Source organism: Bos indicus, chromosome 2 (assembly GCF_029378745.1).
Source record: "Bos indicus isolate NIAB-ARS_2022 breed Sahiwal x Tharparkar chromosome 2, NIAB-ARS_B.indTharparkar_mat_pri_1.0, whole genome shotgun sequence".
In the NCBI taxonomy this organism is placed as follows: Eukaryota; Metazoa; Chordata; class Mammalia; order Artiodactyla; family Bovidae; genus Bos; species Bos indicus.
The window spans coordinates 18,490,519-18,515,700 of NC_091761.1; the positions used below are offsets into that span (position 1 = coordinate 18,490,519).

Here is a 25,182-nt window from a genome sequence, read left to right on the forward strand (position 1 = left end):
ACGTGGCAGCATTGCTCATTAGTTGCTTTAAGTTACTCTTCACCTCTGTCGTCACCATTTCCCTGGGGGGAAGGTGAGCATTAATTCTTCCATCTTTCAAAATCTTTTTCTCTTGCACTTCCAAATAAAAAAATATAAACCTATTCTAGTCAAATAGGTTCCAATTTCAGTTTTATTATATTCATTATATATTTATCTGCAATTAAAAAATGAACATAGTAGACATACAATCACTTCCCTCATGCCATCTTAGAAATATATTATTTAAGGAAACATTTGTATTTTCATAAAATGACTGACCTTTCCTTTCCATACTGAGATACTGTTCTCTAATAATCATTTGGATTTCTGAATTTTTAAATAAAAGGTTACATTTAAGAATTTTTAAATTGATTTTACATGTATTTATTGTCAGAATCTGCTACCGTGTCAGTATTAGATACTTTATTCATCTTATTTGAATACATGTGTAAGATAGCCACTAACTGTGAAATCAATTTAAAATATTTCTTTGTTCAAATGTTCACAGAACTGTTTCAGTCACTTCACTAATAAATTCCAAGTCACTAGTTCATTTCATAATCAAAATCATTTCTGTCTCTCAAACAATCCAGCTAAGTACCCAGATATAAATCAAGAGTCAGTCACTAGTTACGAAGCATAAAACCAACAATCCATACACCAATATCCATTCTTCTTGAATGCAACCAAAATCTTTTCATATTTTTCAGCAATTTTAGTCTTAAAATACACCAGCAGCAAGAGCAAGACTATAAATCAAGAAATATTATATAATAGCCAAAAAACTAATGTTTGCTATGAACTCAGAACTCTGTATTTACACAGTTGATAGGATATTATGATTATGATTAAGCACATATTAAGATGTATTTTTATCCAGCATATGGTTCTTGTGTTTACATATTCTATTTCATATTCCATGTGGATAGTTCACTACTCTAAGCAAGCTTTGATTATCTGCCTTATATATCTCAATACTTCATCTATCCGCCTAATATCCATACTATTCTCTCTTAAAAAAAAAAAAAAACCAAACCAACATCTAGATGTGAATTAAACACCATTTAACTTTGTGGTTTTCTCCTTTCCACACTATGTTTTCTGATTTTCAGCTCAATATTCTTTCCAGGAAACAATTTTCCTTTGCTAAGTGTAAGTTTGCATAGCCACTGAGAGACAGCATCAAAATTCACCTTTTTGTACCCTCTCATTTCTTTATCCTCACATCCTTTTCAAACAGTCACATTGCGACCAAAAAAGCACAACTTATGTCTGTAGTAACTGACTTTTCTTAGAAAAATCGAAATCAGTTAGCAAAGGTTCTAAGATCAGGATGGCAAACAACCACACCAAACAAAAACCAACCCCTCCCAAAACCCACACCATGTAAGAAAATCCCACATACATCCTTGAATTTAAACTGTTTCTAACACTGAGAGTAGGAGTAGAGATCTGGATTACATGATAGTTTTCCATTGCAAACCCAAACGCCTGTGTGCGTGAGAGGCCTGCCACGCAGACGGTCAGAGAACATGTGCGAGCTCCGCCAACCCAGGAGGGCTGTGCTGGATGCATCCCCGCGAGCGGCACCGTTAGCGCAGGGGATGGCACCAGTACAGTTTCTCATTCTCTTTAAGCACCCACTGGAGGTTGAAATCCACTCACTGTTGTAGCCACTGCTGCTGCTAGCCTCTGCCGGCGCCGAGTTGTGCTGAACTGGCCCTTCGCAGATGGCCCTTCCTGACAGTGAATGAGAGGAGAGGAGGGAGGAGAAAACACGGGACGGGGGAGGGGGGGATATGGGAGGATGAAAGATAATCAGACAAGGGAGAGGGAGAATTTTTAACTGCAGTTGACTTTTGCTAAATCTTAGCATTGAAAAGAGCTTGAAGGAACAGTCACGCCATGAGAAAAGTTTATCATGGCAGACCACCCAAACACTTATATCTATTTGCTGAACATAACCCCTACCCCAAAAGGAGATGGAAAGTTATGAAGAGATGAAGAGCTTATGATTTCAAGGTAAAATCAATGTACCTTTTGTTTTATTCATGCAATGCCATGTTATATGAAGCCAAAAGGCATTCAGTAAATGGAAGCAAAGGAAAAAATAAGTTCAGGGGAAGGTGACTAAATAAATAATATACAAAGGCTAAAACAAACAGGTTGTCACGAGAGCCTTCTGTTGGCCAGGAAGAATTGTTTGTTTCTTGCTGGGAGGAAAAAGTAAGGGGAAGGATACTAGGAATATTCAACTCCCCACTTTCTCTCCTCCTATAAAGGTCTCTGGGATTCAGTATTAAGAATGGTATTGGGATTTTCTGACTGAAGAATTTTCCAAGGAGGAAGCCAGTCCCCGTAGAATAGGAAGGTAAACCTCAATGTCCTCAGAGTGTTGGGACAACACCTATAAAAATCAGCTATGAAAACCTGAAGGCATATGTTTCATTTAGTGATGCGCCAGTAGAAGACTCTTAGAGCTTTTCTTTCTTTCTTCTCTTTTTGGTGGACAGGATTAAGGGATAATAATATTTCCTTCTAATCAACTCAACTGTGCCTGCATTTGACAGACCCTGACTCTTCAAGGTTGTGAGAATTAATTTCAGTTCCAATTAGCTGAAATGTTTTCAGAGTCACATAACAGTCAGACTGAGGGAAAAAAAAAAAAAAAAAAAAACCCAGCATGGCTGTGTTAGTCTTTTTGGACAACAGAAAAATATTTTAAATTCTTATATCTCCAATTCTCTTCAAATTTTCCAAATTACATTCACATTTCTCTTCCATCTTCACAAATCCTTTATGTACATATATGTATATGATTATTGAACACAAACACACATACATAATCTGTGTCAGACAAAACATTTCTATACAAAATTTCTTTATGCCTACTGTGGTTAAAAAAAAAATGAGAAAGAATGTAGTTTTACTCTTCAGTGTAATTTGAGCATCTGTGATATCCAGGATGAATGAATGACAACAGATATTTATCTGCTACCCCATACCTCATTCTCTCCAATATCTAGGGACCTAGTATTTAATTCATGCTATTAGCAACACGGGAATCTAGTAGTAATCTCTTCTCCAGCAACCCTTATAAAATAATTCTCTTCTTGCCATCCTCCACTCATTTAAAACACAACCAAACTGTTTTATTGCATAATGATGATACCGAGATTTTTATTAGAACCAGAAATTTGAACTTTGGGACACAGGGAATATTTTTCCTAATAGGTAATTCCACAGAGACTTCTAGGACACCTATTGCCTCCAATGAATTACTCAATGGATTCTTGAGCTAGCTTGCCAGTAGCTTCATGTAGAAATGTGGTCCAAATTTTAACATTCACATTCAAATCAATAGTTTACTTATGTAAGAATAAGCAGTCAGACATCTCGTTTAACATGTTCTTCAGTTTTTACTTTTTTGAGGTCAATTTTTTAAATGATCTATTTTATAATTATCTCTGTGTATTAAAAATTACAACTACAGAATGCTAAAGACCAAGTTCCATAAAACAAGATCCATAACAACAACAGAAATAACAATGACCACCGCCACCACCACCACAAGATAGTTTAAATTTCCTCCATAAATGGCTGGTGGACTAAACGTTCCAAATGATGGAGAAGATGAAAAATCAGCCATTTACAACAAATAGCCTCGCATTCAGAGAAAGTGATGCAAGTAGTGAGACAATTATGAACTAAAAACAAATACTTGGAACCATGAGATGCAGTTCTAACGGTCAAAAAACATTTAAAACAGGAGGAGGAAATATGCATATTTAATCCATCACAGCAAAAATAAATGCTATGCTGTTCTGTAGGTAAAAAACTGATGAGTAATGACATTCATATCAGTCATAGTCATCGCTGGCTGATTTTTATGGTTCCCCAGTAAGGTATGATGGTGAAGAAACTTCTGGTAACTTCGCAGTGATAGAGAATGAGCATTCTAAGGGGTCTTGGAAGGTCGCTGGTTTGAGTGAGCAGAAAAAGTCTAGGAGTTGTACTAAATTCTGTAGCATTCACCCTACGATCCTTTGTTTTACCAATTCAAGTGGAAGTGAGGTTTTTCTGGGAACAATTAACAGCTTACCACCACCCCTTCGTCTATTTATTTCCACTGGAGTTGGAACTAAATTTCCTACTTTTGAAAGTTTAACACTTTCTTTGAGTATGGGGATGAAATGATTTCAATTCTCCCCCAAATGACTGAACTAGAATCACAAGGGCCATTTTGCCACTCTCTGGCAAAATAGAAACAAGGCAACAGAACATAAATGAAACTTTAAGAACAAACAATCAACCCCAAAATGTGATATAAATATGAAAGAAGAATATTGTCCTGCTTTTTGAACAACTGCTTTTGATGATTAAAAAAAAAGAAAAACCTTCATCAAACTCTCCACACAGTGAAAAGCACAGCCTGTGAATGGGAGGGTTATTCAGAGTGGCATTCTGTTTCCTTCAGGAAAAAAGACTCAGTGACGGTGGTGGTCCTCGAAACTGTAAGAAGACAGCCAGTGATACTGTGCTCACTCACTGAGAACCAACCTACTCCAGACCGTACTTGTGAATGGCAAATGTTCAATGGGCTATCTTATAAAACACAGATTGAAATGGTATCTACCCACAACTGTGCATGTTCCTATGATGCTGGCCTTCTCCAGTTTTTCTATTTACAATTAAGGTTCTCTTTCCCTGCCTATGATAACCATAGATACTATGTTTTAAAAATACACACACAAAACTAGACAATCACTTGCTCAAAAATATGGTACTCTGGAAAGCAATTTTAGGCAATTTCCTTGTGAAATCATTTGGCACATTTGTCTCTACAGTATTAATTTTCTGAATAGAAGGGAAAAAACAGAAAAACATACTGAACAAAAGACCACAAAAAATTGTGTTCACACAATGTGGACATTCTAACTAAAAAAAAAAAAAAAATCTTTATTGCTTGCAAAAATCTATTTTCAAATTAATCAGATTAGTAAGCAAAGTAACAAAGAATTGGTTATTTACACATTTAGAATTAAAAGAATGTTATCAGTAAAGTCAGAATTAAGGAAGAATTATTGTTCTTATTTAAAAGACACTGAAATATTCTAAAAAGCAGTCCTTCTTTGTGTTACAGATTGATTTACAGCATAATAAAAAGAAAAGCAAGATAAGAAGTCTAATTCTGATTGTGCAGGGCAAGAGTCCTTTATAATATTAATATATAGTTAGGACTGGAGTGGTAAAATTTCAAGCTTAAAGATTTCAAAGTAACATGAATTTTGACATGAGACGTTGTAGGCTTTTACCATATTTTATATCATTGCAATGCAATGACATAAGAGGATTTTACTTTAAAATTTTTCAACTATTCATATAACTTATTTTAAATGAATTTCAAGGAAATTTATTATGAACCATGAAGACGTTAGTTCAATTTTAAAAGTGACTGTTGATGGCCAATAATATCTGTTTTTGTAGAATCACAGAATTTTAGAGTTGAAAGGTAATTCAGAGACGATTAATGCAACTCTACCACTTTACCCAGAAATTCATGGAAGCCCAGACAATTTAACAGAAATAAATGAGATTATACTGCCAGGAAGTCACAGTGATTAGACTAGAACCCAAGTTTGTTCATTTCTAACCTATTGCAGTCTTCATCTCATGTATTGATAGATAAAACATTGGACAAAGGTCATGTATTGATAGATATAACATTGGACAACACTAACACATACAAGGCTCCTTTAAGATTTAGTATATATAAATGTTCATTACAACCCATTTGATTTGTAGTCTAGATTTTTAAGGTGACTTTTTGTTAAAATATGTTTTAATGGTTCAAAGGCCATAATTGAGAATGAAAATGCCACTTGAAAGCCGTATTACATAATTTTAAGCTTTCTTTTAAATTCTTTTTACTTATGTCAAAATAAGAATAGATTTCTCACTATTTTAGATAATATAACTCAGTTTGAGAAGCACTAGCTTTAAAGCAGTTAACAGTTGCTTAAACTTTTAAAGTTCTAAGAACTGATATGTAAATACTAATATTTTAAAAAATATCTATAAATATGAATGAAGGAAAAGTAAGGTCTGTACCTGCAGTTGTATTTTTGTATCTTTGCTGACACTTTTTGTTCTCCATCGTCTTGTGACCCGCTTGTCTTTCTTTGAAATATCTACACAGTTAGCCTACATTGCATAAATAGTTAAAAGCAACAAAGCATTATTAAGTTAACACAGATAATACAGGCATAGACAAAGAGAGCACAGCAAGTTAGTAAAGAATCATTGTTAGATACCTAAAGCAAACCAGCCAGGAGATGAAGGTGCATCTGATGCATAAAGGGTATTAAAAGCAGAGACAAAAACAAAACATCTTTTTCTGCTATACAAAATGAAAATAGGATTAGAGATCTTTGGTGTTTTTCTGCTATATTTGGGTACTTACAGTACCCAAATTATACCTTCATAATTATCATTTCTAATGCAACATAAATGTGGAAGAATGATTCAGATATTCACTTCTAGTTAGTCTGTATTCAAATGTACAACATTTTAAAAAAGACATCTTAACACAATGACACCAAGATTCAAAAAGTTATTAAGAATAGCTCCAGAATATAAGCTAATCTGTATTACAGTTACGTCCCTTTAAATATTGCCTTATATATTCATATAACAATTCAGTAAAAATTCTGAGTGAATATTTTAAGTTCCTTTGACCAGCAGCTATAATATGTTTACCTGCATGTCAGTAAAGTTAGGTGCTGACTGAGTTCTCTGAAGTATTTCCAAATTTTGCAGGAGTTTGCTAAGTTCCACAAGGTTCGACTGGCAGTGTGCAAGGTCTAAAACAGATCAGAAATAAAAATATGTTACAACTGGGCAGGAAGTGGTGGTGATGATAATAACAGGCAGTCTATCCAAATTATGGCAAATATGATCAGGTAGATTTATGTTTAAGGACGACGATACTGGCAAATGAAAGAAAACAGACCCTTCTCTGGTTTAGAACCATAAAACCACTGATAATTTATTGGATGAGTTCAAAACCCACTCTTACAGATGAACAATTAGTGTAGAAAGCTATTAAAAATCTCAGTGAAATTGGGAGATTCTGCTGAGATGGCCTTTGTCACATTAGAAGCACACTCCAGGGAACTTAGTGGTGGTTCAGTTTTGCTGTTAGGAACGTGTCTACCTGCTGTGAAGGTCTTCGTGTGTAGGACTCAGAACCCCTGCACACCCTACAGAGAGCAGGGCAGCAGCAATACACTAGGGGCCAGGCCCCACCCAGGCGCCACCTCTCAGCAGCATCTGCCCTAGGCTGGAGTCTGGGTGAGCTGTTCAAGTGCTGCTGTGGCTCTTCCAGGGAACTCTTGGCCATCAGTGGCCTTTAAATTCCTCAAGAGAGGAAATGACCTAACAGAGGCGGCAGAAGAGAGTACCGAGGAGGCCAGGACCCTTCCATCACTCCCTCCTCATTTCAGGGGAGGCAGCACCATTATACTCCTCCCATTTCCCCCACGAAGAAAATAAAACAAGTGGCTTGGATGGGTAGGAAATACAAAAGATAAAAGGGAAGGGATGAGAGAGAAAAGCAGTACAAAGAAAGAAGGAAGGGGTTGGAGGGAAGAGGAGAAAGAAGATGGTGAAAAGAGACCTCATTTTAACTTGCCTTAAAACTGCATCCATGAGCATGCTGACAGGGACATAGCCTAACACTACCTGTACATTAAGCATTCTATTTGCTAAATTTTACATTCATTCTTCTTTAATAACTGTGATTATTCTATACAAATGGTGTATGTAGGTAGTATAGAGATCTAAAAATGGGGCTTAAAATCCTTTCTAACAGAATGGAAAGAGAATGGATTTGATTGAAGGCAAAAGGATTCAAAACTAAGGGTTGGGAAACATTGATTTATTTTAATTTCTCAGCTGTAGTTTTCTTACCTGTTGAGTGGTAACAGTTAATATTTACTCTCTTACCTTCTTAATGAAAGTAGCAACTGAGAAAATTCTATGAAAACCAGAAACTGTCTTTATGGAATATTAATTGCACTATGTCTAATCATTCTTCTAGAGCCTTAACTTGGAACAAGCCTCACCATTTCTTGACACTTCTATCAGGATGGGGAACACATGTATACCTGTGGTGGATTCATTTGATATTTGGCAAAACTAATACAATTTGTAAAGTTTAAAAATAAAATAAAATTTAAAAAAAATATGGAAGAAATGAAATCCCTGGCAGAATTTTACTCCTTGCCTAGGTGTCTGATTGTACATAAGGATTATAAAAATTTACCCAAGACAATAAAAATACCTTTTTAAAAAATCTCTGGAATTTCATTAAATCAAGATTAAATCTATTTTTAGAATCTGGGAAAAAGGCAAAATTATGCCAATAAAGGACTGTTGAGATAGTTTATAATAGTAAAAAATTGAAAATTTAAGTATATACCGGTTTACTTATTTTCTCATCATCCCTACTTTGTCCTAAAAAGAACTCTATCCAATATTCTGTAATAACCTATATGGGAAAAAAATCTGAAAGAGTGAATATATGTATATGTATAACTGAATTGCCTTGCTGAAATGAACATAACATTGTAAGTCAACTATACTCCAACATAAAATAAAAAGTTAAATTAAAAAAATAAAAGAAATATGTTATCCAATTGTGCAATAACTAAATTAAGGTTCCCCGATGGCTCAGTAGGTAAAGAATCTGCCTGCAATGCAGGAGAAACGGATTTGATTCCCGGGTCAGGAAGATCCCCTAAGAAGGAAATGGCAGCTCACTCCAATATTCTTGCTGGAAAATCCCACACAAAGAGGAGCCTTGTGGACCGCAATCCAAAGGGTGGCAAACTGTCGGACACAACTGATGACTACACACTCAGAGCACATCCAAAGTTATCCATTTACTATTTCATTTGGGTACCGCTGGTTAGGAAGACACTAGGCAACCAGCACAGGGCTAAGCATAGGGAATATAGCGATAAAGTAAGATTTATGGAATTTACATTCTGGTTTAAAGAAAATATATACAATAAATAATCTGTACCTTAAACTATTATGTACCCATTTTAGTGATGGATATACTGGTACACAGGGAAGGCATATAAAATACTAATTCAACATTTTACATCTGTGAGAAAAAATGCTCTCCAAGAGCTAAGAAACTCCCTTACATACTTGAGATATGGATTGACAGACATCCAGACCCATGAATAGCTAACCTCTTTAAGTACTGGAACTATAAATGTTATGGGTTCAAGAAGATGTTACATGATGAACTTCTGAACTGCAACCAACCTCAATGATGGGACTCTCTAAAATGATCAGAATAGACCAAAAACAAAGTGCTGTGGTAGTTCAAGAAAGGGATAGTTACTGTGGTTTGAGGTTGTCAGAGTAGATAAGACAGTAGAAACTTTTGTGGGTCTGGAGGACTGAGAGAGGATTCAGAAAAACAGGAAGATGGAGAAGGGCAGAGCAGTCACAGCAGGTTGAGAAGAACAGCCTGTGCAAAGGCATGGAGGCAGGAACGTGCAAGGACACTCTGGAGATAGCAAGTTCAATTCGGCCTCTGGAAGGCAAGCTTGAAAGGGTAGGCAGGGCAAGAAAGCTTAAAATTGGATGTGAAATGCTGGGCTAAGTAGTTTGGACTACAGCCCAAGTCCACAGAAAACCACTTGAAGACATTTTTGCAAAAAGTTATTTTAAGAAATAGAGGTCTTGAGGGACTATATATTTTATGTAGTGAACAAAGATTTGTCTTTGGGACCAGTAAATGTGGGTTGGCTGGAGTCTGTGGGTTGGCTGGAGCCCCAGCCTCTCCATCAGGGCAGTGCATAACTGGGAAGATTCCTTAACCTCCATGCATTTCACTTTCCTCATCTGCAAAGTGGGGGCAGCAGTAATACATATATCTCATAGCCAAGGGCAATGGAATGATGCCCGCTAAGTGCTGGCACCATCTGTGAACACATCCAAGAGCAGCAGCTCCCCAGGAGCCTCTGAGAGCCACAGAGTCACAGAGCAAGAGAGTGAGGTGCGGTACCAGTCAGAGGCCAGTGAGCAAAGACAGAGCATGAGTTAGCTTGGCAGAAATGGAATTCCAGAGGAAGGCAGATGAGGAGGAGAGGTGGGGGCGGGGTGGGATTCAAAGGAATAACGACCTCAGCCTCCGCGGGATGAACAGGCTGGGAGGGGCAGAGATGACAGAGGTTTCAGGAGTGGTTATGACGGCAGCACCGACAAACACAGGGGAATCCAGGAACTGGGGCGGTTTCCACAGAGGAGACAGAGTTGGTTTTTGACAGGCTGAGAAGAGAGTGTGACCAAGTGCATTAATAAAAGTGTCAACAGTGCAGGAAGTGGCTGGGAATGCAGCACATGCTGCGTACAGAGGTCTGAGATACAGACAGTGTTCGACCTTTTTGAGGGACATACGGTACAGTGATGAAGAGCATACGTTCCGGAGTCAGACCATGAGTCTGAATCCCAGCTCCACCGTCACTAGCTGTGTCAACTTGGTTAAAGTGACCTGACTTCTCTGAGCCTATGTTTTCTCACCTGTAAAGCAGCACTGAGAGGATTAAATGAGTCAATGCATATAAAACCCCTAGAACAGCATCTGCTGCACAAGACGTGACCCATCCTATCAACTGCCACCACGAACACTACCATCTTATCATCACTATCGTCATAATAATAGAGACTGCGGCTGGAAGCGTGCCTGTTGTTTCGGAAGCGCTGAGCATAGTCACTGGAATCAAGCTGATCTGGGTTAGCCCTGCACTCTGCCAAGTACTTGCTGTGTAACATGGACAAGTTACTCGACCTCTCTGAGCTGTGGTTTTCCTATTTAGAAAAATGTGGCTCGTAATTCCTGCTTGGTACTATTGTGAAAACGTATAAAAGACCACATATGTAAAGTACTTAACTCCGTGCCCAACCCACATGAGCACTCAATAAACTGTGCTTATTATTACTGAAGCTAAAAGCAGAATACTCAATCTTGACCATCCCTACAACCAAGGCTGACCAGAGTAGAATCCCAGTGAAACAGAGGAGGAACAACTGGAAAAAAAGGGAAAACTTCACAGGACCTAAAAGCGGAGGCCCATTAGACAAGGTCTTGCAGGGCAGGTCAGAGGACGAGGCTTGAAAACACAGCAGAAATCAGACGGCCTCTTGTTGCCAAGAACACTTTTGCCATAGAGTCATAAGGGCCAAGTCAACTTAGGGGAGAGAAGCTGGAGTCTACAAGCAGGAACAAGGGAAGTGGGAAAGACTTAGGTTGTTCCCAAGAGAAGAGATCATTCCTCCGCTAAATCCTGAAGAAGACAATGGCAGGACGAGGACACAGGTGGAGAGGTCAGGATGGGGAGAAAGGAGGGTCACCCCCAAGGCTGGCGAAAGGGCACAGGGATGGACCACAGAGTATTTAGAAGCACGCAGAGAGACAGAGACATCCCCCACCAGTCACGGGCTTCTTGGCATCAAGGCCAATATCTATTTTGGCCACATGAATGCACTTTTGTCCTGGTGGACAGTCTCCATCTTTTCAACAACGCTGGTGGCCAGGTTGAATGCCACAAGCATGTACAAGGAGGCAAAAAGTAGAGGAGAGGCTGACTGTCTGGCACAGCCGAAGAGGCGAGCGAGTCTTCAGTATGTAGGACAGTGAGTTCAGCTTCTTCCCCAACCTGAAGTTCATAAAGGCAAAGTCAAAGTCATATTTTTCACATAAATATTGAGCTTGGGATGTGGAGAGAACTAATAAAAATGCCGCAGACTTTGACTTCACGCATGTGTAGAGCAAAAAAAAAAATTTGTTTTGGTCAGGGCATGAACACAGATCACCAAATTTCAATTTTTCTAAGTGAGGTCATAAAATAATGTAACATTTCACCATAACTTTATAAAGGAAAAAATTTAATATTAAAAAAAGAGTTAGGCTGAATATCGCCTAAAAATAATTTAAATTAAATCAATTTAGATTTATTAAATACCTGTTATTCTTTTTTCTTTTCGTTTTTGAATGTCAAATGAAAGCCGTCTCACAGACTGGAAATGGTCTGTGGATCCAGTTTGAACCAACATGCTCAAGTTCATGACATGGAAGGAAAAAGCTTCTGCAGGTCAAGAGGCTGAGAGATGGTATAACGAAGGACTTGTGTACTAGTTCAGAGCATTCAGTAACTGATCCAGAGTGGGACACCACCACCAGGTAATGGTGGCTATAAGATGCGGTATAACATGGCTATTTATTGCCGGTAGTTGGGGAACACACACTGTTCTGCAGGCCAGATAGAGCAGCAGAGAAGCAGCCGTGTAAGTGACCTAGGGGACTGTCAGGAGAGAGGGCGGGGGGTGCTCCCAAGGCAGCACTCAGCTGGGTGATTGCCCCCAGGTGCAGGGTGTGGGAGGCTAAGGAAGCCAGAGGAAACTGCTAAGGAAAGGAGCTGAGAGGGCTGCAGTGGGTGGGAGTCAGCGTAAGGGCGAAACCAGATTCAGTAGTTCTGAGGGTGCAGGAGAATGGACAGGAGAGAAACCTGAAAGGTGAGGGACCCACGCAATTTGCCCCTTTTGTGTCCGTCTTGTTGGCTCACCCTGAGAGCCCACACCGGGCATGAACTGACCTTCTGCACACCTGTCCATCTCTTCCGAGTCCTGTAGCCAGGCTGCCACCTTGCTCTGGCCGGTTGTGCAGGTTGCAGGGAGGCTGCTGCTACAGGGCAGAGGGGACTGCCATGGAAAGCTGTTTGGCTGCACCTACAGCGAACAGCAAAATGTGTAGGGTTAGGCAGGAATAGTACATGTAAGTGACTAAAAAGAACACTAGCGTCCTCAAAGCGACATTAAACAAGGGGGGAAAAGGGCAAGCTCAAAATATGTAAGAAGCCTCTTGGCTAAATGTGGTACAAGCTCAGGGGAGTCAAAATTCATAGGTGATAACAACACTCGTTAAGCTGCCGTCTCAACCGTACAATGAAGCGGACAGTGCTTAAGAATGTTATACTTGCAAGGACCTGCCAACTCAAATTTTCAATGGTTTTTAATTACCCACTAAGTTATGGTTGATAGTGTCCTTCTTGTAGTCTTCAACTCACGACTGAAGGCCTTTACTTTTTGAAAGCTCTCTGTACCCTTATGACTAACTCATGGTGTTATCAGCCACTTGTGATTCTTAAATACATTATGCACCAGCAAGCATCCTTTCCATCAAAATATTGAAAACTGCATATTCAGCATGACATTGCATACTGAAAACTGTAACATATAAAATGGCAGTCTTGGGAATTCCCTGGCACTCCAGTGGCGAGGACTTGGCGCTTTCACTGACGGGAGCCTGGGTTCTATCCCTGGCCAGCAAAGTAAGATTCTATAAGCCACACAGCATGGTAAAAAAAAGAGGCAGCCTTGGCAAGTTATAGCTGACAGACTTTCTATTAAAGAGATTCTATGTGAAATAAAGTTGTATGAAGTATGTAGATATTAAAGTGAGTGTGAGAAATACTCCAAGAAAAAAGCAGAAACTTATTCCCCTAAACCTCAAAAAATTTTAAAACTCCATACTTGACTTTAATATTCAATTACAACTGATTGTGTCTCTTGTAAATCATTATGAAGTGAAGGATGCGCATGCTTAGCAAACCCAGATTTATTTATCACCCGCACAGGGCCACAAAGCAATTAACATTCTGGAATCTCATTATTTGATGCCTAGAAAGCAAGCAAAGTGATAAAAAGCTCTTTTCACTCTTTATTGCATTTTGATAAATGCAATGGAAATCTTTCACTGAGTTAGATCTTAGAGGTATGTCGTTTGTAATGAGAGCAATACATCTATGAAAACCAGAGCTGAAGCCCTTTCTTATTCCAAGGCAAACAATGGGGAGGATTTGGTTTCAGTTCTCCAGTCTCAGATGTCACCCAAGTTATTTAATACATAACACAAGAGATGAAAATAATGCATCTTTTGTCAACACTCTGTGCCAAAGACACAGGCAGAATCTGGAAGAACCAAATGATTAAATATGTATATATATTTAATATCCATCTAGAATACATTTCTTGTTTAACTTGGACTAACTCTGGGATTCATTCCACTTTGTGATGAGAACACAGGAAGCCCAGAGAATCTTGGGGACTATCTTGAACATCTTGTGTGTGTTACTCAGTAAGTGCCCTGTTCCCTAATAACCCCGATTTACTGATTCATTAGTCCTCTGGAGAAGGAAATGGCAACCCACTCCAGTATTCTTGCCTGAAAAATCCCACAGAGGAGCCTGGCAGGCTACATAGTCCATGGGGTCACAAAAGAGTTGGACATGACTTAGTGACTAACAACAATTGATTCATTTCCTTATATTTCAGAAGTAGTTAGTATTAGGGTTAATCCAACACCCTGTTTCTAGGAGAGAGATTTTCCAGAATGAAATATGTCTGAGAGCCTTGTGAAATACTGGGTTAGTCAAAAAGTTCTTTTGGGTGTTTCTGTAGGATGTTATGGAAAAACCTGAATGAATTGTTGGGTCAACCAAATATGATTAACAGGATTTAACAAAAATTACTTAAGTAATTTCCATCAAAACAGCAATAGCTAAATACAACTGTATTTAATTTAATCTGATTTGATGAGTCTTCCAGTTACCCCATGAGGTTTTTCAATGCTTTGTAAGGAAACTTGGATATATGTTAGTCCATACATCCCTATGTAGGAAAACAGAGAAAAGCAGAACCTTCACTGAAACGCACTTAAACTCAGTTCCCTGTGGCAGCCAGTTGTTCACAGATGTCTCTATTCTCAATATCAGGTGCCAAGTAAGAAACTGGAAGAATCCTGGGTAGTGCAATGTGGCTATGGTTCAGAAAACCTAATTATTGCAGCAAAGGCAAAAACAGCTCTCTCCCTGTTCCACTGACTTAACCTTGGTTTTTAACAGGCAACACCTCTAGTGTTTCAACACAGAAAAAAACAGCCCAAAGAATAGCTTCAGCCTCCCTTAATCTGGTACAATGGAAAAGACACTGATTTTGGAAACAAAGATGAAGAGTCAGATGGAGCTGAGATGAAGACTCAGCTGATAATATCTTCTGGAAAAATTCTTAACTGTCTCTGAGCTTTGGCTATATTAAAGACTAGAGATGAATGAATGTCCAACGCTTAACACAGTGCCTAGTCTCAAATAGGCCACTACTTATATTACTGTCGCAATCTCTAGCCCACTTGCCTTATCATGGGAAAATTCACTGGTCTCTTTCGTGGTCATGTATATATTACAGCTCAAGGCAAAAAAGCAAGTTTCATTCTGAAAACACTGTGGTCTTCTTATTACCACCCAGGAAGACATTGATTTCTAGGTGTTGATTAACCAAATGTTCACTCTACTCTCTAATATGCTTATAAAGCCATGTAAAATTAAGATGTAGTCCATTCATAGGAAAAGTAACTGTTAATTCTCTTGGTGATCCACATTTCCATCTAATCTATTCTATACTTGTAATTAACTTTGATGCTAAATGGCATCAAAGTTGTCTTCTGAGAGTTAGTTTACAAAGCCAACCTTCTCCTCCTGGTTTGTCAAATGAGACTCCGTAAATATGTCTGCATAATCTTCCAAGCAATTTCTGGGCTGACTTTTACATAACGAAGTCATACCTTTCCATCCACAACTGAAACATTAGCAGCTGGTGAGGATTCAGCTGTGGAGGTTGAAGGAAATATGTGAAAACTAGCATCTCGTGGTGATCTCACAATTTCATTCTGCCGATACAATCGATGATGGCGCAGTTTGGAGACCCATGCATCAAACCAGTCCTGGGATTTCACCTACAACAATTGAAAAAGAGGAACAGGTAATGGTGAAGCCAATCTCCTGTCTATCCACTAGTCTAGGCAAATGATTTCCCCAGATATTGGCAGAGAAACCTCGAAAGGCATCTTTACCTTCAAATGATAGATGTGTTCTTCTGTGTCAAGGTCTATTCTCCGAGCTTTCTTTTTAATTGACATGACAGAGAGTCCCACATCGATGCTTCCATGGACCTTCCCTTTTTGGATCTGAAATCAAAAGACTGGTTAAAAGGCTGGAAGGGTATGTGATCTGATGTGTTTCTGTACTGAAGTGAGCTTAATGTAAACTCTCATTTACCTACAGGAGATGGAAGATCACACCTCCTGAACAAAGAGGAAATGGATAAGGTTCTGAAGTTAAGGTCCTCAATTTGAGGACAGCTGAAGTTGCAGTGACTTCATGCCAATTTCAATAAGTAAGACTATTCATCTCATTCTTGTTTTGGTGTAACTATAATGTCAATTCTTTGTAATTCTAGATTACACAGTTTATATCCTAAGATACTTTTTCTGATTCCTAAAATAACTATGGTCCATCTTTGACCTACAACCCCAAACATACCCAAGTAATCAGCTAGCAGACAGCCGCAGGGTAGAAATGGGCAGTTGGGACTGAGTGCACAGAGCAGTCAGCTCATCTTCTGGTTGCCCTCATCTGATCAAGGACACACAGCTGACTCATGAAGGAGCTAGGGTCAGAACTGAAATCTAAGCCCTCTGTTATTTCTCCCACACACAATGATAAGAAGGAGAGCGTTTTCCAGTTTTGCATGCAAACAATAACTTTTGGTATTAAAGAAAAGTAATTTGGAATAATTTTAGAGCTGGGATGCTCAAGATAAAGGAATGTATGAAACAGAAATGCAGTCCATAGATAAGTCTTAAAAAAACATCAGTAAGAACACATGCTAAATCTCAGAAAAAGCACATAAAGCATAGTTTACTGAGAAATGCAGGGAAAAAAGTCTACTTGAGTTTTCTAAGACAGAAAGGGTGATTGTTGTTAGTTGGTGACTTTTAGGTTTAAGCTTCTGTTTTTAACAGCATACATTACAACAGTTAAATTTTCATGCGGCAGTTTGAGATTTTATGCTAGTTTGAACATAAGCATAAAACACACCTTCCATGCAACATGGAAGTTTGGTAGGTTGTTAAGTCTTACAGGCACAGAAACACATAGAAAACTATGGCACAATACTTGTACACTGCGGTGCTGACTCACTTCAAGCAGAATTCGAAACCAATCTTTTTGTCTACTTACATCAAGTGGTGCCTTTGAATACTTTAACATTCCATTATCCAGGACAAAAAAACGCTGCAACAACCAAACAGTCCCCAGTTACTATCAGTATTTTTAATTACATAAAACATTCACAAGTGTGGGTCTAATATTGCTTGGTACTTAGTAATCAATACGTTTGACCATTTCCATGTATTTGAATTTAGTGCACCTGGCCACAGCCAGTCACATGAAATGGTAAGGAAATCTGAGCTCATAGGGTTCTTTTACACATAATCCAATGGGGATGAACTCTTTCACCGCAGTTTTTCTTGTCTTTTCTTTTTGGCTGTACCGCACAGCTTGTGGGGTCTCAGTTCCCTGACCAGGGACTGAACCTGGGCCACAGCACTGAAAGTGCTGAATTCTAACCAGTGGACCACAGGGATCTCCCCCATCACCACGGTTTTTCTTAATGGGGGTGACTTCAGAGCCTATATCTAGGACTTTCTGAATAAACTACACTTGGGTGTTTTTCAAAGTAAGAAATGAGAATAAACTGAGTTAGGTCACAGTGATTCCGTGAGGAACTTGACTAACTGTTTACTTTTCCACCTTGGAGGTCAATTCTTGACTTTCCCTAGCTACCACCGATAATTCTGAAAATACCCAGGTCTGTAAATAGAAGCCAGTGGACTGGAGCTATGAATAATGAATTATCTGGAAAGTTTAAAAAGTAGCCTTATCAATATGCTTGCATCTCCACTTAGAAAAGTACTTCCATTTCACTATTAGTAAAGCAGATTAAAAATTATTTCTAAACTCTCTTAAGGGGGAATAAATATATATACGTGGAGTGGTTTCTGTCTCTTCCAAGATACTCCTGGTCCAGTCCAAATGAATCTAGCTATTTTTGATCCACAAACCTCAGGAGCTCTTTGTGGTTTATTTCCTTTCCATGGACAATTGACAGGAGCACAAACAGCTCCCATGACCTAGTCACACAACGGGTCCAGGGTCCGCTAGTCTCCACAGATGCAGGTAAATTACTGTGGCTGGTAAACTACTCGGCTGGGAAGTTTTTATGTGACTTAGGAACTGTAGGCTGCTGAGGTGACAGGCAGTCGGGCCTGCAGACACCCTATACACAACTCACAGAAGGCCAGTGTAACCCCTTTGTTACAGATCTAGGGGGCAACAAGTAAGCACCGCAAGAAAGGATCTCTACAGCTGAAAACTACTTGATTTTTTGATGGCCTATGACTTGGGCAATCAAATGGACTGATGCTTGAATAAATACAGGATCACAGACCAGGAGCAAAGGAGACGCAAGGGAGGACGTACTTCTGCTCATGTAGTAAAATTTTCTAAGGGAAGATCCAGAGACAGCTGCTGCTGAACCACAGCCTGCTGAAACATGCACTGAGAGTGCGAAATTAAAGTCAGCAATTCAGATAAATGTGTTTCTTTGACCCCTTTCTTCTATTTTTCCATTTCTATCTATCAAAGAATTCTAGCAGAGATAACCTATAGGATGGTCATGGGGAGGAGATAAGCAAGGCCATTGATTTGAGGAACTGCAAAGTGGGAAGGTCAGAATGAAAGGCAAAGGTACTTCCAGGAAGGTGTAAGGCCAGTTGGCCAAAATCCAAGAGAGATCAAGGGTGGAGAGAGATTCCTGGTACTGGTATAATATTATGGGTTCGAGGAGACTGCCAAGGTTTCTGACAAGTGAGAAAGAAGAAGACTCTTTGATTTGCTTTTATCCCAACCTCAGAGATGGGGAGTTGAGGCAACATTTCCCATCTGTTAATTTTTAAGTCCTTTCCTTAATTTGCAAAAAATACATTTCCTTAAGGACGTTATAATCCATAACCTCCATTTTTGAGCCAATGGGCAGCAACCACCACTCCATTTGCACCCCCAAATCCATCTGCCTTGAGATGAAATCCATCAGCACATGTAGCAAGTAATGAACCTGTTCTTCCAGTGATTCTAGATAGATCCTGGTGGTCTATCCAAAGGCTTGTCTTGAAAACAGAGTACAGCTTGCTTCTCCTAAGTGTCCAGAATTCTTGCTACTCAGGTCATTGCAACAATACAGTGCAAAATATTTTCTCCATAATTAAAACTGGAAGATGGAAAAATTATGTGGAGTTGGGGAGAGAGGAATACACCATATATATTAAAGGGCAGTAGACAAACTTCCAAGACAAGTGATTTTCCATCTTTAGTTTGCACTGGCAAACAATAATTCTAGGAATTTACTCCAAGAACTTAAATGGAAATTAATGTATAAGAATCTTCATCACAACATCATACAGTAAAAAATCAGACACATGTACACACATGAAAATAGAAATTGGCTCAGTAGTGGTGGGATATATAGCATAAATCCATCTGATGAAATACATGCATGAATTTGAAGCAGCTTAGAATTATAAGAATATTTAATAAGAACATATTTATCCTAATTTAAGTTTAAAAAGCAGAGTACACAACAGTATGTCTAAACTGGATTTTAAATATCATGTAAAATATTTTTTCTCTGCTTACAGACATTACAGAACTCTGACTTAAATAGATACGATAGGTTGCAGCTTTATGGTTAAAATAAGGCTGTGAAGTGAAGTCACTCAGTTGTGTCTGACTCTTTGCTACCCTATGGACACCAGGCTCCTCCGTCCATGGGATTTTCTAGGCAAGGATACTGGAATGGGTTGCCATTTCCTTCTCCAGGGAATCTTCCCGACCCAGGGATCGAACCCAGGTCTCCCTCATTGTAGACACACGCTTTACCATCTGAGCCACCAGGGAAGTAAATAAAGCTGTATAACCACTTAGTGACACCAAGTAAGAGCCTCTCTAATTATGAAGATGATATGAAGATGAAATGAAGATGAATGTGATGAAAATGTTACCTTGTGCCAGCCTTTTAAAGGCCATTTTCTCTTCTTTAGCATAAAACCTTCATGTTTGTCTGGTCTCTGGACATTGGTTTGGCCTATTTTCAGTCCTTCTATAATTTCCCAGCTGTCAGCTTCCTAAGAGAAAAGAAGAAAAACAAATCACATATTTCTCAGTGTTTGACGACACACTTAAAGCAAATTCCTAGGTAGAAGTTGCTTTTGAAACAGCACTCAACCCATCAGAAGTATGAACATCATTCTGGAGCGTTCTGTAACATCACACACAGCTATGCACTTATAACTGAAGTGAGAGCAAGTTCCTGGGTATACCTGGAGGAATGCAGGCCATCAGAAATGAGCTGGACAGAGGTGAAGTCTGGGGTAGAATGGTTTTGACTGCCTGCACTCACAAGATTTAAAATGCACTTTTCCAGGCAGTTCATCTCTGGGGACAGAGGCACATTAAAGTTTTAAAATAAGATCATTTTGATGAAACATGTTCAATTAGCGTGTGGGCCTGGCTTTCTGTAGAAATGAAAAGGCTGCAGCAGCCTAAGTGGCCCACAACCTGTTAGGCTGAAGAGCAGCGCTGTGGGCATCTGTTTCCTCTTGGTGAGGCTGCTGACATTTCCGAGTGAGCATAAAATGCCCCGCTTGCCAAATACCCACCCAGAAGTAAGTGCTTTTGAAGACACACGTTGTGAGAAACACACACCTTTGGGAGCCCGTGGAAAGAACGCCCGACTGCACAGCCAAAAATCTGAGCTTCTAGAGTCCATATTATCACCCTCCTCTGTTAAAAACAGACTCAATCATGGTTTCCTCTTCCATAAGATATGTTCTGTTCATCTATGTTGTTTTTTAAAAAAGCTTTTAAAATGAGTTGTCAGTATTTAAAAATCAGAGGATTTCAGACTTTAAAAATCCAGATTTCTAGTGTTTGTGGAAGCCTAAGATCTGGCAACATTGGTCCTGCCCTGGGGGATGGCAGCCTGCCTTCAGTCTGCCACAGTTCCCCTGGGTCTGCTTCCATGTTGGACAGCTGCTGTGTAGCAACATCTTGGGCTTTAAAATCCCCAGACCAGGTAATTTCCAAGGACCCAGGCAGCTCTATAGTAATTGCTGACCTGGCAAACACTCGTGTTCTAGATCTCAGGCTTGGGGCTCACTCAAGCAGAAGTAGAGGCAGGAACAATGAGGTCACATCGCATGCATGACTGCTGCAATCCTGCCCATGGAGCAGGGAAGCAAAATCTCTCAGCACAACCTGCTTGGCCACCTCAGCTCTGGAAAGCTGGATGCAGCTTCACGGATCAGGGCAGGCCTCTCTGCAAAACGAACTAACCAAAACTGACTCAGGAAGCTGCCTTCTGAGGGGTGTCCTATCAGCAATCTTCTTTAGACTACAGCACAGAGGCTTCAGCAGGAATGGCAAGGGGTTCTATCTTAGGGCAGATGGACTTGCCAGCCCAGGGTCTGGGTGGTGGCTGTCCAGAGTCTGCTGAAGGACTGTGAGGCTCTGACAGGACCCAGGGGCCAAGGGCCATAGTCAGTTCCTGACATCAGCCACGGAGATGGGAGGGGAGAGGGCTGCCTATTTACCATCCATGCCTCTTTCTTCTGTCTTCTCCTTTCATCTCAGAAGCTGCTTGCCCTCTGCTGTGTGCTTAGTAGCTCAGTTGTGTCCGACTCTTTGAGACCCTGTGGACTGTAGCCTGCCAGGCTCCTCTGTCTATGCGGATTCTCCAGGCAAGAAAACTGGAGTGGGTTGCCATGCTCTCCTCCAGGGGATCTTTCCACCCCAGGCATCAAATCTAGGTCTCTCATATTGCAGGCAGATTCTGTACCATCTGAGCCACCAGGGAAGCCCACTTGCTCTATGGCTGAGTCAAATCTATGTTTAAGTCCAAATACGTGTAAATGGAGTGGGATTTTCACAGAAAATTGTTTCCAGGAGATGTGGCTGAACATTGCTTCATGCTAACATCATTAAGCCTAGGAGATACTCCTGGCTTCTGAAGCCAGCACCATGCTTCAGCATCTGACTGAAGCCCAAGCCCACAACCACCACCACCCCTGAGAACTAATCCAAGATCACTGCCATTTCTCCATCTTCTTGGTCATCTCTGAGGGCGCCTAGTGAATGAACTATTAATACATCCCTCACAGAAATGCAGCTACCGGTCTTTATCTGGTGACATTAAGAACCTTTTAAAGGAGCTGTAAACTTCCCTGTACACAAGAAAACAACCTACAAAGTGATTCTCTACCTAAGTACTGTCAGAAACTGCGATTGATTTGGTCAGAACCGTTAATTAGATATGGTAATTAAAAAAAATATTTCTTTCTAAATAAATCCACTGCCTACCTAAAAAAAAAAACAAAAAACTTCTGATGAGACAATTTGGCTCTGTATCCTATTTTTAGGACAATAAAAGGCACTGTCATCAGGAGTGCAAAGCACAGTTCTTTGGTATATTCATTTTTAAATACTGAACTGCAATTCAATCCAGGTGAGCACTGCTTATAAATAATGAGAGAATAATAGAAGAAAATAGAAGGTTCTTGTACAAAGTCCAGTTATCTTTGCTTTTCACTCCCATCAGCGAAGCAGATAAAAATGATTGCTTTTTATTCCATAAAATTAATAGATTTCTATACATTTCTTTTAGAAAGCCTTAATGTAATCAAGAAATTAAAAGAATAACTCTCTACATATGTGTACCTATATTCATGAACACTATCTCTGGTCTTAGAGAGATATCAGCTGTATTTAATGATATTTCTATTTTTAGTAGCCCCATCCATGGATAGCATCTCCAGAAGAAGAGCATTTTCATTTTTGGCTAGATTTTATCTTATTTGAAGGCTAGTGTTCATCTTTGTTTATTCTCTCTCCATTTGTGACAAATACTCTGCATTACTTATGAAAATGGAAATCTTTAATAATAAGTACAAATGGTATTTGAATTTTTTCCTAATTAAATTCAGAATGTAGTAATAGCTTATCCCTATGGCACTATGACTACTGATCTCTATCACAGCAGTTTTTTTCTTCTTTGGGAATTTAACTACAGAGGGAAAAAAGGGGTGGGCCTATGTGGATAAGATAGAAAAAGCAAAAAGTTAAAAATGTATTTTGTAAACATACATGCAGCAGTTCTGAGCAGGTAACTGCACTCACTCTGATTCAGCATTACTAAACCCAGCAAAAGAAATTAGGAAGAATCCTAATATAGTTCTTATAGTTAATAAATAAACTGTCAAACAGACAAAAAAGCAAGGGATAATGCCACAGCAAACAACTCTATTTCAGTTATAAATACTGATGATAATGTTACAAATAAGGTGTGTAAGAAATGAAAATCCTCTCAGGACTTAGTACAATTCATCTCTATACTCAGTAGACCAGGTCTGTTTTGAGAAAGCTAAAATTGCTTTCTGAAAATTGAATAACTATTCCTAATTTCAATTAATATCAATTTTCTTCTTAAAGTCACCAACTTTCATAGGTTTATGTATATTAGAAACAGAGTCAAAAACCCTAACATAATCAGTACTTGAAACAGATATACAAACACTTTTGCTATTACAGAAGTTTTAAACATCTTTGATCTAATAACAATACCCCAAAACAGAAAGTAACCTGATAACAGGTTTCCTAGGCTGTTCATTTGGGAAAAAAAAAAAAAGACATTTCCTTTCTCAAGAGGCTATTCTATAGGCGCACATGTGTAGGTGGTGGATATGTGAAATGCTTTAGGAGGTGAAAGTATCAAACAAAGCATTTGAACAAATCCTGAGACAAGACTATGTGTACTTAAACAGTGCTCTTCCACCAGCAAGCAGTACCCAGACAGCCCATCTTCTCTCAAAGGGGCTGAGGGACGGTGAGGTGCTGTGGTGTCTGGATTGAACAGGACTCTCTGATTTCATGGGGTCCCAAGAGAGCTGTTACGTATTTGTACAAAAACACAACAAGAATATGAGTCACACAGCAAGATCTAAGCAGGCAGATGCATGGAGAAGGAATGAGAAGTGGATGTTGCCAGGGTCCTACCCAGATCCCAAAGTGGGTGCTCGATCAGGGTGGGCCACCTTCTCCATCACCCCGACACGGAGTTATTCTCTCTGTCCTTTAGCTGTCTTAAGACAACTGAGGTTTCAAAGAGATTTCTGGTCATATTGACCAAGTAGACACCCTCTGTTTGCCATTCAAATAGAAATAAGATTGTTTTCATTTCTAAGTTGTTTTTTTTTTTAAACAATTTAATAACTCCCTTATTTTAGTTTGGCAACCTGCTCTTATCTGACAGAATAAAGTCTATGGCTTGTAACACCTTCAAAGTATAAAGAGGTACTATATTCTATAATTCAATAGCGTAATAGAGCATTCTTTTCACAAAGGATTGTATTTAATGTAGGAAAAGCAACATGGATGAATCAGTTATACATACTTAGTTAACCTTTTGGGAAAATAAAGTGCTATTTTTGTATTTGGATTCAAATTCCCCATGCATTCTATTTTCTGAGTTTCTCAATAGGGGGGTCTGAAGATCTCAGGGAATTGAGCAGGGGATGAGAATAAGTAGGATGGTGTCTCCTCGACTTTTCTTTGTGATTTTTGCATTTTAGGCATAAATTAATTGAGATGTTCCCATAGTCTGAGGAAAACGAAGCCCAAGGAGAGGGAACACCGGCTTCCACGATTCAGAAAAGGTCTGCATCAGTAGTCTTTGTGTTGTCCTCTGAGCTCACTGCTAGGAAGACCAGCTGTAAGGGTGCTGAACTCTGAACATACAGCAGCCCCTCTGGGTAGGGACTCTTTTACCCTGCAGGTGGGGCAGAGTTTAAACCAGTCTAACTTTGAGTCCCTGCCCTGCTACTCAGCAGCTTTTCTGACTCTGGGCAAGTTACTAACTCTTGGTTCCTGTATTTGTAAAATGTTATAAATATCCACACTACATGGAACTGCTCATAAGGATTACAGTAAATGGAATCAAGTCTTAGTATAATACCTGGTACCCAGTGCATGGTACCTGCGGTTGCTGTTGTTGTTACACCTGGGCCCAGTGACTTTTTAAAATTACCTTGATATAGAAATATTAGTTCATCTCTCCAACAGAGAAGGACAATAATTT

At 39.3% G+C, this 25,182-nt stretch overlaps 1 protein-coding gene across 17 annotated transcripts in view; it reads right to left on the bottom strand.

Moving 5' to 3' along the window:
* The window catches only part of OSBPL6 (oxysterol binding protein like 6), a 216,125-nt gene that overhangs the window by 41,272 nt on the left and 149,671 nt on the right, over positions 1 to 25,182 (bottom strand). For 11 of the 17 annotated variants that reach the window (XM_070798890.1, XM_070798885.1, XM_070798868.1 and 8 more), the window contains 8 exons: positions 20,054 to 20,176; positions 17,175 to 17,228; positions 16,007 to 16,120; positions 15,719 to 15,889; positions 12,696 to 12,828; positions 6,781 to 6,884; positions 6,133 to 6,225; positions 1,687 to 1,761 (listed from right to left, as the gene is read on the bottom strand). In XM_070798890.1, the coding sequence (XP_070654991.1) occupies positions 1,687 to 1,761; positions 6,133 to 6,225; positions 6,781 to 6,884; positions 12,696 to 12,828; positions 15,719 to 15,889; positions 16,007 to 16,120; positions 17,175 to 17,228; positions 20,054 to 20,176 (867 nt within the window). The remainder of the gene's footprint in view (positions 1 to 1,686; positions 1,762 to 6,132; positions 6,226 to 6,780; positions 6,885 to 12,695; positions 12,829 to 15,718; positions 15,890 to 16,006; positions 16,121 to 17,174; positions 17,229 to 20,053; positions 20,177 to 25,182) is intronic. The other 6 variants (XM_070798922.1, XM_070798909.1, XM_070798899.1 and 3 more) reach the window with 3 other exon arrangements.